This window comes from Plutella xylostella, chromosome 25 (assembly GCF_932276165.1).
Source record: "Plutella xylostella chromosome 25, ilPluXylo3.1, whole genome shotgun sequence".
Taxonomy (NCBI): Eukaryota; Metazoa; Arthropoda; class Insecta; order Lepidoptera; family Plutellidae; genus Plutella; species Plutella xylostella.
In genome coordinates, this window is record NC_064005.1 from 2,086,545 (window position 1) to 2,097,814 (window position 11,270).

Consider the following 11,270-nt stretch of genomic DNA (forward strand, 5'->3'; position numbering starts at 1 on the left):
GTTCTGTAAAAGCAACTTTTACCGAAACTTCAGGTTACATCCTATTTGCACACGATTATAGCAGTAGCTGTTACTACATATTTTATTACCAGATCACAAACCATTAAAATCTGGATAGTAGCTATTCAGTTGATAACGCAATCTTCTTCTTCTTCCAAGCCTTTACCATATTTAGGGTCGGCTTTGTGTATCTTGTCACGCCATTTTACCCGATTCTCTGTCATATTATCCACATTCAATCCACACTCTCAGTGGATAACACATAAATTATTTTATCAATTTTATTATAACATCATTTTGTAAATAAGGTTTTGATTCGGCTAATCATGTGCAGATTGTACAGTCCGTTCAAAAACAAAGCTGTAAACATTTTATATTTAAAACAAACACTCCGTGTACCCTTAATAATGTCTGGCTAATTACCCCAACTACAAGTACCGGTTACTTGGGAACTATAAGCGAGATAAAGTGGAAACTTCGAGTCGGAAAGAACGGGCGACAGGTGCCGAATAACAGGGCGCACAAACGGGAGGACACCGAAACTTCTAGAACTTTTCGAAACATCGTCGTAATAGCAGAACGAACTTCACAGTCGAGAGGCACCGCTATCGCCGCCGCCGCCGCATCGAACGCTGGCTAGTGTGGTCATGACATCGATAATCTTAACTCGTGCTCATTTACCTTAGCAGGTTAGATAGCCTATCATGAACATCATAAATTAAAATGATACTATAATAATTATGGGTATCTTTCTATTCATATAGAAAATATTGTTTCAAGTGAATGCTTTACGATTGCATCGATAATATTGATAGTATCAATTAACTATTGATCAATGTACTGAAAACTTAAAATCAATACTGCTCCTCTATCGTACTCACTCTTGTGAGAATACAGAAAAATACTACAGTAAATTACTTTTAGGTGGAATATCACCAAACGTTAAACTTATTAAGTCGCTGTCAAACGTCTATGTCAGTTAGTACAATATTTGATATTTGATATTTTATTTTTTTAATACGTAAGTACTTTTAGCATTTGTTTATTTACAATAGGTGATTTATCGATAACGATCTGTTGATAATTTATCGACAGTGGCGTAATCACTACAACGCACTTGAAACTTCGCGTGTAGCGTTTAGTGCGAACGTGTGCCGCGTTTTCGAGATTCTTTGATGAGTTTATGACGCACTGCTTTTATCTAATCGGGGAGTAGATTATTTAGAGAGAATATATTCATAAATATAATCATTTACTTAGGTATACCTACTTAATTACACAATTTATAAATTCCACTGCTTTCACTGTCATCTACTTGAAGTTTTGTTTAATTTCCACTCTATAAGAAAAACCGGCCAAGTGCGAGTCGGGCTCGCGCACAAAGGGTTCCGTAGCAGCAAATATAATATTACAGTTAAATCAACCTATCTCAAAAACTATAAGAGATACTTTGATCAAACCAAAAATCGTTGAAAGAGTTAATTAGCATGCATCACCTCTATTTTTTTTAGAATTTTATACCCCGTAGTTATAAAAATAGAGGGGGGGGGACATACTTTTTACGACTTTGAGAGCTGATATCTCAAAAACCGTTCACTTTAAGAAAAATGTTTTTTAGAAAACTTTATATCATTTTAAAAGACCTTTCCATTGATACCCCACACGGGTATGTACATCGAAAAAAAAAATTTCATCCCTCAGTTACATGTATGGGGGGCCCCACCCCCAATTCTTTTTTTTACTATTTAGTGTCATATTTTTGTAGCGGTTCATACAACACATATTCCCATCAAATTTCATCACTGTAGTACTTATAGTTTCCGAGTAAATCGGCTGTGACAGACGGACAGACGGACAGACGGACAGACGGACATGACGAAACTATAAGGGTTCCGTTTTTGCCATTTTGGCTACGGAACCCTAAAAAGGGTAAAACGTGAAACATAAAATCTGCAGTCTTCTCTCATTAAAACTTTTAGTTTAATGAAAATAACGGAAACAAAACTGTCTAGACCTTAAAGACTTTTTGTGAATAATGCGAAAAGTTGGCTATAGAGTCCGTTTTTTATTTATTAATTTTGTACGGATATTTCATTATTTTTTAAAAGGAATCGGTTTTATTCATCGACAGAGTAAACAAAGAGTAAACCATCATTATAAGCACATTTAAAAAAAAATACACTTTTATCATTTACACAGTTATCATAAAAATATCATATTTATTCTTTGAAAAGAATAAGAATGATTTGGGAGTTTTGGGACACCTAGCGGGCAGTATATTATTATTGTTTTATATTAGATATTTTTCATTTGGTGTTAAATGGGGCGAGAAAGGGCTCAATATTTATTACGGCCTCATAAATCGTAAGCTACGTTAACCTATTGGGGTACGCCCGGCTACTTAGGTACCAAGAATTGGTGGTTTGTTCATATTATTTCCTTATTGCATAATACTTTTGGTCTTGCCTTCTAGCAATATCGATAGTTATTGATATGATGGACGTTATGTTGACAAAATGTTCAGAGTCATAGGAGTTGCATAGGAGTCAACTTAAAACTGTATAGTAAAAGAATAATCAATGTATTCTGTGATGGTAAAATGTATAATCAACCATAGACTAGTATATTATTAATCAACTGTGATACGTGATACCAAACAAGCATCAAGCAAGAAATTATTTATTTTGATTACCTATGTAAATATGTAAATTTACATTAAAATTAACTAAAGCGAAATGAATTTTACGTATATCTCGTTTCTAGTCGTTTTTGTGACCACTTTCAGCCAATGTCAATGTAAAAGCTATAATAATTTTAACCTTTACGCAATTACACCAAAAACTATGAAACAGTTGCAGTTTCTACAACATCTCAATAACCAATACGATAAGTATCGCAGTAAACTGTGGAGGACTCCGAATCTCCTAAACGATCCAGTAGAGATACTAATTGATCTTCCAGAAAATAAGCAAATATGGGAGAAATTGGAGGCTTTAAATTTAGACGCTAAATTGTTAATACCAAATGTGGAATCGTAAGTACTCTAGAGAGACCTCAAATTTCTCAACTTTCAGTTTTCGGCGGCTGCAAACTTTGAACCCTGTCGTGGGTCTCCACATTATGTCATCGTGTAAGATAGCTGGGTCTCTAGAAGTCAAATTTAATATATGTTTAAAAAATAGGTACATAATAAATGTTATCTAAAAAGCAAATGCATCACCAATCATTATTTATTTCAGGGCTTTCAAAAAGCAGACTCTAAACAATTATACACGCATGCGTTTAGATACCTACACTTGGGATGCTTATTACAGTCCTGAGGACTTAAACCAGTGGCTTCATGATATTGCGGTTACGTATGAAAAAGAAGATGTCTCTATCGGCACCATAGGAAAATCAAGTGAAGGCCGTGACATAAAAGTTATTGAAATTAACAAAAAAGCTTCGCCAACGGTAATCGTCGAAAGTGGCATTCATGGAAATGAATGGATAGCCATTGCATTTGTGACGTATTTGATAAAAGTTTTGGCAGCATCTGAAAAGGGCGGGCCAGCTATCAGAGCTATATCTAAGAAATACCATTGGATAATTTTACCCGTGGTTAATCCTGATGGATTTGCGTATACGCATTCGGAGGTAAGATTTGTATAGCAACTAGCTGTTCCCGAGAGCATCGCTTCGCCTTAAAAAGTTTTCTCGTGGGAATGCCGCAATAAAAAGTAGCTTATGTTCTTTCTCAGGGTCTAGACCATATGTATACTAAGTTTCATTCAAATCCGTTCAGTAGTTTTGGCGTGAAAGAGTAACAAACAGACACAATTACTTTCGCATTTATTATGTTAGGATTAGTATTATTCATAATGATGAAAGTAACAACAAAATAACTTACATTTGCTTTATTTTTAAGGATCGTCTTTGGAGGAAAAATAGGCGTTTAACATATCCAAACACTTTTGGAGTCGACCTCGACAGAAACTTTAACTACAGTTTTGGGAGTGAGTAATGAAATTAATTTATAATGACATAGGGAGTCTGATGATATTCAAACCATTGCTGGTCTCTCTGTTTGATTATTATCATTGCAGAACTTAAAATATATATTATTACTTAAATTATAAATTATCTAGTTGGGTATGAAAAACGTCCAACTACAGTTTTGCTGAAAGGTTTAGCCTTTCAGCAAAACTAGCCTTGGTTTTGAGTACCTAGTTAGGTAAATTTTATTTCTGTTATAAAAGTACTGCTCTCACTGTCTAATAGTAACATCCAGACGCGACAGCATCAGAATCTGAATTGAAACCATACCTGTCTTAACTTGTGCGTGCTATGATTACTTAAACTTTGAAAAACTCCGTCTATTCGTATATGTATTGTGTTAACACCAACCTTTTTGTTTGTATTGTATTGTATTTTGTTGTTGTTTTGTATAATTTTCTATATATTTTTGTTGTTATTTTCAGTGCTTCAAATAAATGTATATTTCTATATTTTGCAGAGTTTGGAACCAGCTTTGATCCACAAGATGATAATTACTGTGGCACGACACCCTTTTCCGAACCTGAATCAAAAGCTCTTGCCAACTTCATCAAGAGACACGCAGAAGATTTAAAATATTTCTTTTCATTCCATTCCTATGGACAGAAGATTGTTATACCATTCTCAGATACTGTAAAGCATTTAATGAATTATGGTGCCATGGTAGGTACCTACATAACATTCTATTTATTACAATCTTCACATTTACGGCCATTGTCTCTTTCTCTTCTCATTGTGCTCTGCTAATATTTTATTTCTCTACTTATTCATACTAATCTATGTTTCTTTTTATGAATTTCACAGGCAAATTATGGGAAACAGGCGGCGGCGAGAATTTACTCTATCTACAAGACACTGTATGATGTAGGAACATACTATGATGTTTACGGTAATCAATGATAGTTTTTATAAATATTATAACTATACTTTAATTTAGTTTGATTCTTAAATTTATCATGAAATATATAATTTTAGGTGGCAAACAATCAGGCAATGTTGCAAGCTGGATCAAAAAAGAATTTTATGCCGAGTGAGTGTCTATAAATTTTACATAATATATTTTTCTTGAATTTTACTTAGATTTTTGCATTATTTACACATTATGCGTTCAGTTATTTTAACAGTAGGTACGATCAGGTGCAGATAATGAATATTTTTTCACTCTGCCACGAAAAAAAAGGGTTCGTCTAGACACTAACTTATTCGTCGTCTATACAACGATAATTTTTTTTTTGTTTTTTGTAAGGTATGTGCTAACATTTTACCTACGGGATAACGGGACATACGGATATGCTCTGCCCAATGACCAAATTCTACCAACTTGTGTGGAAACCCTGCAAGGGCTACTGCAGATCTTGAGGGCTAGACTAAGAAAGGTCGTCAAGGTACAATCGAAACATTACACTGTCTACACGGACTGGGCCGGCCGATTTGAGATTAATCAAACAGTTTTGATCATATGTTTACTTTTGTTTGTTTTATAATTTGTTGAATTGTGGTTTTTGTTATTTTTTTTTTGCAGTAAAAACTAATTTTATTAGTACTTTGTCTTTTGTTTGTTATTATATAGCAACGATCAAGGTTTTTATTTACATTGAATTATCATCATCATCATCAGTCTATCCTACTCCAGCCTACGACAGCCTATCGCGAGAGGTATACCTGTTATTTATAAAAAAGTTTTTGAACATTACAATTTTTGATAGGTACTCTTTAAAACTTTAATATAGGTATAACTATAAAACTTTTAGGCCCTGTTTCTCAATGTCTGGTTAGTGGCTACTGGCTACCTGTGCGATGTATTACATGCTGTCACTCTGTGTCACAATTTTTTGCCAGTGACAGAATGTATTTTTATGATTTTTTCCCACAAGTATCCACTAACCAGACATTGTGAAACAAGCCCATAATATTATATTATTATGTATTAAATTATATGGTATATTTTTTCAATACCCTTCTCGTGGTAATCGGGTGCGTATTGCGACGTATAAAAACGAAATGCATAATTTCACATCAATAACGTTCACAACATATAATGAACGTTACGTATAACAACAAAATCTATATTTTCATAAGGTATAAGATTCAATTGGTATAACGTACATTTTATATAAAATCAAAATATATAATACTTACGAGGACTAATATCAATTCGTATAGCATACATTACGTATATCGATTAAAATATATACTATCATTTAGTATAAAGTTCATAATCTGTGTTTAATTACCCAACACCGTCAAACCCCCTAGCACCAAAACCTAAAGATAGGTGCGACGACGAGCCAAGCGAGGTGGACGTGTTAGGTGCACATGTTCGTCGAAACCAAAGCGGAGCGCAGCGAAGCGGAGCGGAGCGTCTCCCCACACAGCGCCAATAATAATAATGTCAAAACCTCTAGTACCAAAACCTAAAGATAGGTGCGACGACGAGCAAAGCGAGGAGGAGCGTGTTAGGTGCACATGTTCGTCGAAACCAAAGCGGAGCGCAGCGAAGCGGAGCGGAGCGTCTCCCCACATAGCGCCAATAATAATAATAATGTAAAAACCCCTAGTACCAAAACCTAAAGATAGGTGCGACGACGAGCAAAGCGAGGAGGAGCGTGTTAGGTGCACATGTTCGTCGAAACCAAAGCGAAGCGCAGCGAAGCGGAGCGGAGCGGAGCGGAGCGTTCCCCCCACATAAGGTCAATAATAATGAAAATACGATACGACAATCTTTTATACTTTTTGTGCATTATACATTATGATAATTATATCCGTTGTAGAATAAATGTTATAAACGTTATGCATTTTAATCGTTATATCAATTGAAATTATACTTTTTGAACGTTATTCTTAACGAAATTATGTATTTAGTAATTATGCCTTTCGTTTGTTATGCACAGTGATCGTTATACTTAATAAATTTATATCATATGGGCGTATACCTTGTGAATGTTATACCATTCGTTTTTATACCTCGTATTACTTACCCGTGGTAATCACGTCCGATGTCAGGAGGTTATAGCAGTCCACTGCTGGACTTAGATAGGTCTCTCCTAAAGTACGCCACTGGATGCTATCTATAGCTTTCCGAAGCCATAGCGAAATTTTATGGTCAGGAAATAAAGATATTTTAACACACACACACTCACGCCTTGTACTAATGTACTCCCTTTCGGGGTAGGCAGAGGTGTATTGCTGCACCCACTTTTCGCCAGAGTATATTTTATTATTATTATTATTAAAATGCGGTCATTATTTTGAGGTTAACTTTGCCTTACCTGTGCAGTTTTATTGAGTTTTATTTACTTTATGCATCTGTGTTTCCTCTGTTTATTTCATGTTTATTTCTTTGATTAATTTTACCCATTTTACATTTATTTTACTCCAAAAATGTATTTTTCACGCTTGTTTTTTGTAAATTATATTTTATTATTAGTGTCTCTACTTCTTTTTACCCAATTGGTGCAATGTACTAAAAAAAAACAACATAAAAAGTATCATTTGTACTTTAATCACACCCTGTTCCGTGGTGTACCAGTTACCATGGCTCATTTGAAGTTTTTCATCAATCTACCAGAATTTTATGAGGTAAATCTATCAGGGCATACGGTTATTTACTAAAATCTTCTCAATCTTCATCACACGACTACTACCTTATAATATTGCATAAATATATTTTAGGTTAGATTTTGGAGACCACCGAAGAGCCTATTCTGTCCAGTGGAGTTCCAAGTCAGTCAAAATGATAAACTTATGTTTTTACAAGACGCAGCAAAAGAAGGAGTTTTTGTCACCACCATTATAGAGGATGTGCAGAAGTAACACTACTCTTATATTAATATTCGTGTTTAGGAGGATCTCTTGAATTTACTTGCACTAATCTTTAATATAATGTACAGATAACATATAAATATGTACTTTAGATGTTCAACATTATTTGCAGAGCTTTCGACTACCAGGCTTCATACCGTAAGAAGTACATTCGGTATCGGCTAGCCACTTTTACTTGGGACACCTATCACGATTTGGAAGACATCTACCATTGGTTGACAGACTTGGCTGCAGCATTCCCCAACATACTAGATCTGACCAGCATTGGTGAAAGCACTGAAGGCCGCCATATCTTAGCTTTGGAGTACAATAAAAGAAAGTCAGGGGGTGTACCAACAGCCATTGTGGAAGGAGGTATACATGGCCATGAGTGGATCTCGGTGGCATTTGTTACGTATCTGATTTTCAATTTGGTGTACTCTGATGATTTGAAGGCTGAAGGTAATGAGAGATTGTTTGAAATAGCAGATAATTATCGTTGGTATTTGATACCGGTTGCTAATCCAGATGGATATCACTACTCGTTTACAAAGGTGAGAAATGTCAAATGTATGCTTTATTATTATTACACAGGGTGGCCCTGTAAGTCGTAGTCCAAACGGATCAGGGTTAAAGAAAAAAAAAAGTTTTACTTTGTTGTTTCAGGATCGTTTGTGGAAAAAGAACAGAAGAAACTACGGCCGTGGACAGGGAATCAATTTGAACAAAAATTTCGACGTCAGTTTCGGAAGTAAGTTTTGAAACTTATAATATAGGTAGTACAAACATACTCATGTAGTGAAGTGACTTCAGATTTTTTCCTTCATGGTAAGAGCACAACCCCTATTATAGGAGAAATAGATCCGTTACACTAACCTCCACAGCTGCAGATCTTCACAGGCATATTGCTTATTGTTTCAGAGTACGATGCAAGTAAGGAAGAAATGGATGACAACTATTGTGGTCCAGAACCTTTCTCTGAAAAAGAATCTATGGCTCTGGCCAAGTTTATAAATGAAACGAGAAATTTGAAATTTTACTTCGCTTTCCATTCGTACGGAGAAAAGATAATTATACCTTACGACAATAACCAAGAACACGTGGGAAACTACGATGCTATGGTACGGTCGCCTGCGCCTAAAGGTATGCAGGCGGAGTTTTTAAAATAGCGATCTCAAGCTCACATGCTTCTCAAGCACATCCACATAAACACCACTGCTACACACATCACACACAACACGTCCCCGGATTTATAACAGATGTAGCTGGTCCCTTCATCATCAGGGATCGCTATTTAAAAAAACTCCGCCTGTATACTTTTAGGCGCAGGCGACCGTATTTCATACTTTTTAACCAAATGCTAATAATATAATACCAAAATGTGAATAATATAATACCATTGTGCATGTTTATCGAATGACATTGTGTATCCCATGAATAGTGCGGTCCTGATGGTCATGTAAAAGATAGATGAGATTAATAATATTATCACACCACAGATATATGCACTCGGGTCTTGGGTGTTGATATTTATATTTAATATTACCTATCTATCTATGTATTTGTGTAGATATATCAACTGTCCGATACCCATAACACAGGCTTTGCCTAGGGGTCGGATGGCCGTGTGTGTTTTGTCCCCACATATTTATTTATTATTATTTATTTATTTATTCACTTCCTCGTAAGGAGAATAGTACAGGATCATAATATTTATAACATACACATTATGGATAACTATTAAAAGACAATATATTTTCAGAAAAAATATGCTCTTCATGCTGCTGACGATATCTGCTCCGAGCACGGATGCGTTTTTGAAGTAGGAACTTACGCTGATCTTCATAATGGTAACTAATATTTGAAATACTATTGTAATAACTTGAAAAAGCGCATCCAGTGGCGTGCTTTGGGTGAGGCCTACGTCAATCGGTGGACTGCTATAAGCTGAAGAAGGGAAGAATAACTTGAAAACTCAATTTCATGTCTTTCTTATTGAGAGCGATACAGTCTCTAGAACTTAGACCTATGATTGTCCTTTTACAAGAAGCCAAATAAACTAATAAATATGTGAATATTTCATATTTTCAGGTGCCTTGGCATCTGGCACAAGTACTACGTGGGTCAAAACTAAATTCAATACTGAGTAAGTTACAATATACAACATGTTGTTTTTCGAACCCGACAAACTTTAAGGGGGGATTCTACGAGTAATTTCATCGAGAAAAAAACCCCATATATTTATGTGCGGTCAAATCTCAATATTCTAGAAATGGCGGCCATTTTAAAGTTAAGATACTAAAATTTTTGCTTCTTCTTCATAGAAAATCATATCTCGAGATTTAGACGCCTTACGGACATGAAATAAAATGCTTTCATCCGGAAAAGTCATCTCTATCCAATAAAAATATCCATAAAAATACCATCAAAGGGGGCGATTTTCAAAGTAATTCAAGTAAATGAAAATATTTGCTGTTTTTTGTATCAAAAAAACTAGCTTAGGTGCTTGTGACTTATTTTATGTAACTTTTTAGCAGTTTTGCATATTTTTATTCGATAGAGATGACTTTTTCCGGATAAAAGCATTTCATTTCATGTCCGTAAGCCGTTTGAATCTCGAGATATGATTGTTTATGAAAACTAAGGATCTAAAACTTTAAAATGGCCGCCATTTCTAGAATATTGAAATTTGACCAGATATGGGGGTGTTTTCTCGATGAAATCACTCGTAGAATACACCCTTAAAGTTTGTCGGGTTCAAAAAACAACACATTGTATACAGCATATCGGTGACAAACACTAGATCTAGGCTAGACCTAGACTAGTCACCATGTGCGATCATGTCAGTCGATGTCTGCCTAATTTGCGCCAAACGTATGATACGTAATTTCTTTCGTACAGTACAGCCCACACTAATTTCCCATAACAATAAATTATACAGGGTGTTGCAAAAAGGGTATACCAAGCCGAAACTAGCATGTGCAGCATGTTAAATATAAGCCCGAAACTGAAATAAGAATTTCAATCTTCCTGTATATACCTAATGCTTTATTTTTATTTCAGATACGTTTTCACATTTGAGCTAAGAGATGATGGCACTTACGGCTTCGCCCTACCCGCTGATCAAATTGAGTCTACATGCAGAGAGACCCTGAAAGGGTTGCTAACCATCATGACCTTTGGCCCTGTACCACGGACTACGGTTCCTCAGAGAGATTTCAGGCGTATTACTGGACCAGACTTGGAGCCTGATCAAATTCCGGAAGTGGTTGAGACGGAATACGTCCAAGGGCCGCCGCGTAGGACCATCGTTGTACGCGAGAGTGATGCGTCTAATAATTGTGTATCTGTATACTTGGGGATGAGTATTTGTTTGATTAAATTATTTTTGGTTTGAAATATTATTTCTTTTATTTTTGTAGTTTCATGCTTTG

The 11,270-nt window shown here is 35.4% G+C and overlaps 2 protein-coding genes across 2 annotated transcripts; both read left to right on the plus strand.

The window, feature by feature from the left end:
* The first annotated feature begins 2,692 nt into the window (after window positions 1-2,692).
* LOC119691001 (zinc carboxypeptidase) lies at window positions 2,693-5,578 on the plus strand. Its single transcript, XM_038107197.2, has 7 exons — window positions 2,693-3,034; window positions 3,240-3,636; window positions 3,908-3,995; window positions 4,496-4,698; window positions 4,840-4,924; window positions 5,011-5,065; window positions 5,282-5,578. The coding sequence occupies exons 1-7, from the start codon at window positions 2,736-2,738 to the stop codon at window positions 5,517-5,519; spliced, it is 1,365 nt and encodes a 454-aa protein (XP_037963125.2). The 5' UTR covers window positions 2,693-2,735; the 3' UTR covers window positions 5,520-5,578.
* Window positions 5,579-7,356: 1,778 nt separating this feature from the next.
* Window positions 7,357-11,235, plus strand: LOC105386887 (carboxypeptidase B). Its single transcript, XM_038107196.2, has 8 exons — window positions 7,357-7,614; window positions 7,708-7,844; window positions 7,970-8,390; window positions 8,503-8,587; window positions 8,758-8,957; window positions 9,599-9,686; window positions 9,928-9,982; window positions 10,900-11,235. The coding sequence occupies exons 1-8, from the start codon at window positions 7,417-7,419 to the stop codon at window positions 11,231-11,233; spliced, it is 1,518 nt and encodes a 505-aa protein (XP_037963124.2). The 5' UTR covers window positions 7,357-7,416; the 3' UTR covers window positions 11,234-11,235.
* Window positions 11,236-11,270: the final 35 nt, after the last annotated feature.

Excerpts from the sequence above, each read along its gene's own strand:
- LOC119691001 (XM_038107197.2), top strand. The coding sequence starts at position 2,736 with ATGAATTTTACGTATATCTCGTTTCTAGTCGTTTTTGTGACCACTTTC. Across the intron at positions 3,637-3,907 it reads TTGCGTATACGCATTCGGAG|GATCGTCTTTGGAGGAAAAA; the intron begins GTAAGATTTGTA and ends TTTATTTTTAAG. Across the intron at positions 3,996-4,495 it reads CTTTAACTACAGTTTTGGGA|AGTTTGGAACCAGCTTTGAT; the intron begins GTGAGTAATGAA and ends TATATTTTGCAG.
- LOC105386887 (XM_038107196.2), top strand. The coding sequence starts at position 7,417 with ATGTATTTTTCACGCTTGTTTTTTGTAAATTATATTTTATTATTAGTG. Across the intron at positions 7,615-7,707 it reads ATCTACCAGAATTTTATGAG|GTTAGATTTTGGAGACCACC; the intron begins GTAAATCTATCA and ends AATATATTTTAG. Across the intron at positions 7,845-7,969 it reads ATTATAGAGGATGTGCAGAA|AGCTTTCGACTACCAGGCTT; the intron begins GTAACACTACTC and ends CATTATTTGCAG.